This window comes from Austrofundulus limnaeus, unplaced genomic scaffold (genome assembly GCF_001266775.1).
Source record: "Austrofundulus limnaeus strain Quisiro unplaced genomic scaffold, Austrofundulus_limnaeus-1.0 Scaffold217, whole genome shotgun sequence".
NCBI lineage: Eukaryota > Metazoa > Chordata > Actinopteri > Cyprinodontiformes > Rivulidae > Austrofundulus > Austrofundulus limnaeus.
Window position 1 is genome coordinate 74,248 of NW_013952619.1, and position 3,797 is coordinate 78,044.

Below are 3,797 nucleotides of genomic sequence, written 5' to 3' on the forward strand. Positions count from 1 at the left end.
GTGTGTGTGTGTGTGTGTGTGTGTGTGTGTGTGTGTGTGTGTGTGTGTGTGTGTGTGTGTAGAAAGGACATTTGTGTTTATTAGATTATTTCTTTGTGGAACAATGCTGATAAATGTTACTGTTGGAAAGTCTGTTCCCTTTTAAATGGTGTCAAATTTGTAAGGAACAAGCATTTGTGGGATGAGCAGTAGAGCTGAACATGGAAATCTTGCAAACTCTTCTCTGTCAAACAGCTTATTCTGCTGCCTGTTGCTACTGACTCTTGAGCTTCTGGCAGAGGTCTATAAAGTACTTGAAAAAATAACTAAGTAAAAGTAAAGTTACATGAACAGAAAATGACATTGGTGAAAATAAATTTCACTGATGAAATTACTTCACAAGTAAAAGTCATAAAACTGTTCACAAAAATTGGGAAAGTAAAAGTAAAAGTACTTTTACTCGCCCTCTAAGAAATAAACTGTTAAATTCACTGAACCAAACTGGTTCCACTAAACCAGGTTAAGTAAACTAAGCAATTTATGTATATTCTTTGCTGAATTTAATTGATTAGGCTCAGTGGAGTCAGTTGACGTGACTTGGTTGAGTAAATTCAACATGTCATGTTTTAGAATGCAGAAACATCTTTCATGATGAGTTCGAACATATTTAGTTTTGTAACGAGTAACTAGGTGTTGCATTTTAAAGTCAAGAAGTAACTTTGCTAGCTTTTTGTTACATTTTAAGTTTTTTGTTAGCCTTAAAATGTAACAAAATAAAAGCAAAAGTAGCTGTTTAAAAAAACCATTGCCAACCACATATATATATATATGGTACTGAAGTAGTTTTTTTTGTATCAGAAGCCATAGATTTACAGCTTTGAAGAGAATAAAGAAAGGGAAGGTTGGACCTGATGACACCAGTGGAGGTGTGGAAAGGTCTAGCTGAGATGGCAGTGCAGTTATTGACTCAGTTATTTTAAGGTTTTGAGAGTAAATTCCTGAGAAATGGAGATGTGTTCTGGTACTCAGAGATGTAGAGGAGAATGAAGTTGATGAGCTACAAGATGAAGATCTGGGAGAGATGAAAGCTAAACTCAGACAAGAGGTGACATCTTTGTTTTTAGGATGTTGATGAACAGATTGGGTCAATTAGAACTTCTTTGTGTTTTTGTGGACACAATTTGAACAGACTTGTTTAGTGCCCTGAGGTTAGGTTTGTTGTGAATACGTATAGTGACTAGAAGCACTTGGAGAGTGCAAACCTTCGCCAAGACCAATTTTCCCCATCCTGTAAGAGTTAATGCGCAAAAGCAGAGATGGAAACACATTTGTCGAATAAGTTCTGATGTAGCGAACATTTAAGCAGGCAGTATGCACGGGATTTCTTCTCGGTGGAGTCCAATGTGAAAAAAAAAGTCAGACTCGTCACCCGACGTTATTCATTGTCAAACTGGTGTCGGATTAAGCTCCTAAGTTTTCATCAGTCACATTTCACCATGTAAAACATCAGTTTTATCCCCTTGTATGAGTTTGTAATGGTTTGACTCTCTTCATAAAGTGCTTCTTGGCTCCCCCGTCTCCAAACTAGGGATGTGACGTTCATGAATGATCTGAATCTTTTTAAAGGCTCTTTACAATGAATGATAGGAACCGAGTCATGGGCAGGTGTGAGCCATTTGTAGTTTTATAAATTTTATTCCTCATAATAATCTTTATTATTTCATCCTTAAATTGCTCCTGCTTTGCTTTTTCACGGAAAACAGGCAGAGCGGTGGAGTACAGAAGCTCATGGGAAAGGGGGAGGGGAATTTCTGCTTGACAAAACACATGGTTCCGCCCACGTAACGTGATGACGTCATCACGTCGTCATATGTGATGACATATTTCCCCATGATGACGTAACTCGTTCAAAATCAAACGGCTCTTTTGAACGGCTCTATGAAACAAACGAGATCCTAAGATCCGGATCCCATCAAGAAGCCATTTATCCCATCACTACTCCAAACTTTGAGGCCCGGCAGCTCTCTGTTTACAAGCCTAGTAGTGAGAAACTGTTTTGATTGCTTGTTTCGGAAATGTGGTGTGTTTGAGAAAATGGGAAAAATGGGTGCAGTCACGCACTTCTTGGTCACAAAACGTTCTGAAAATGTGCATATTATGGCAAAAATATTCATCATTAAATGTGGCTTTAACATTACTTTTATAAAGTTTGAAGTCCGTGCTGTCCAATCCAGCTCACTGTTTTTTTACAGAAGCCCTGTGAAAGCATCACAGCTTTACCTATCTCAGAGTGTTAAAAAAAATTCCTGTATCCGCTTTCGTGATCCAGAACATCAACAAAATTTAAAGGTGTGTTCCTTAGCCCAGTATCCACGTGGTAAAAATGTCATGACAATCCATCCACAAGTTTTTGAGTAATGTCCACAGACAGACAGACAGACAGACAGACAGACAGACAGACAGACAGACAGACAGACAGACAGACAGACAGACAGACAGACAGACAGACGTGACCGAAAGCATTATCTCGCCCTTGGCGGAGGTAATGAAATAAAATGAACTACACTGTGTGTAATGTTTTAAATATTATAAATTTCTGCTTCTTTTCTATCATATTGCAGTTAAACACAACCTGCGCCTGTTTTTAGATGGCAGCTGTGACCTGTGCCAAACAAGTATCTATAGAAAAGTGTTGAATAAATGACCTTAAAATTACACATATGAAAATACAGAACTTTATTGGTTTCTGAATAACAACAGATCTACTGACATGGTTTGAAGAGTCACACTTTATTTACAAAAACACTGAGAACCAAACAGTGGAGGGTATGGAAGCATGATGGCAAACAGATGGAGTTGTTTCTCTTCCTATGGGACAGCAGGTTCTACAGGCTCCTGGTTGCATGTATCAGGGCAAGGTTGGGTAACTGCAGGGTGTACCTCAGCATTAATAGTTTCTCCAATGGGGCAGTCTGTGCCACAGCGTACGTTGTCTCGTCTTGCGTCTGTCCGTCACCACACTTTGGTTTCTGAGCAGTAAGGAGTGAACCAATCTACTTTCTGCGGCGAGCTGCAGCTCCCTTTTTGCTGCTGTAATTTGAAAAAACACAGAAAAAGAAACATGTCAGAATTGTAGCAGCTCTAAAAGAAAGTCAGGTTTACAGTAACAGCCAAGAGAAGTGGATTTACAAACTGGTAGAGATGCGACTCTCAGCTGAACTATTTGCATCATATCAACAAGCCCAGTCTTTGTGCTGGTAACTTGTGAGAACGAACCGATAATCATGTCTGTCTATTACCAAAATACTGTATATTATGACATATTGGATAAAAAAACTTAGCTAACACAAAAATGTCATTAGCTAAGGTAAATGCACAGATATTGAGCTAAAATTGTAAATAGTTATTTTGTTTTTAATGAAATGAATAATTTTTTTGAATTGAATTGAATTGAATTGAAATTTGATGTAATTTAGAACAGGGGTTCTTAACATTTTTGACTCGGGGCCCAATTTGTTGAACATAAACTGTCACGAGGTCCAGTCAGATATTACCAATGTATGGATCAAAATGATAATTATTCTAAATCTTGGTTTAATTTTTATTGTATTTACATTATAACAAAATTATCATAACTAACATAACTAAATTAAATACACTTAAAGTTTAAAAGTAAAACTCCTGTCAAATAATCACAAGACATGATTATAACAAACATTTTTATATTGTAACCTGCCCATAACAATTATTTGAACAAATAAAAAGGTCAGTCAACAGACCACTCAGGCTTATCAGCACAAAAATACACATATATACAG

The 3,797-nt window shown here is 37.3% G+C and overlaps 1 protein-coding gene across 8 annotated transcripts in view; it reads right to left on the reverse strand.

Annotated features, from left to right (window-relative positions):
- Positions 1-2,700: 2,700 nt before the first annotated feature.
- Positions 2,701-3,797, reverse strand: part of LOC106525199 (troponin T, fast skeletal muscle isoforms) — a 15,770-nt gene continuing 14,673 nt past the window's right edge. For 7 of the 8 annotated variants that reach the window (XM_014019344.1, XM_014019345.1, XM_014019348.1 and 4 more), the window contains one exon: positions 2,751-3,069. In XM_014019344.1, coding sequence (XP_013874798.1) covers positions 3,033-3,069 — 37 coding nt within the window. In that variant the 3' untranslated portion in view covers positions 2,751-3,032. Of the gene's footprint in view, positions 3,070-3,797 lie in introns of all 8 variants that reach the window. The other variant, XM_014019341.1, reaches the window with a different exon arrangement.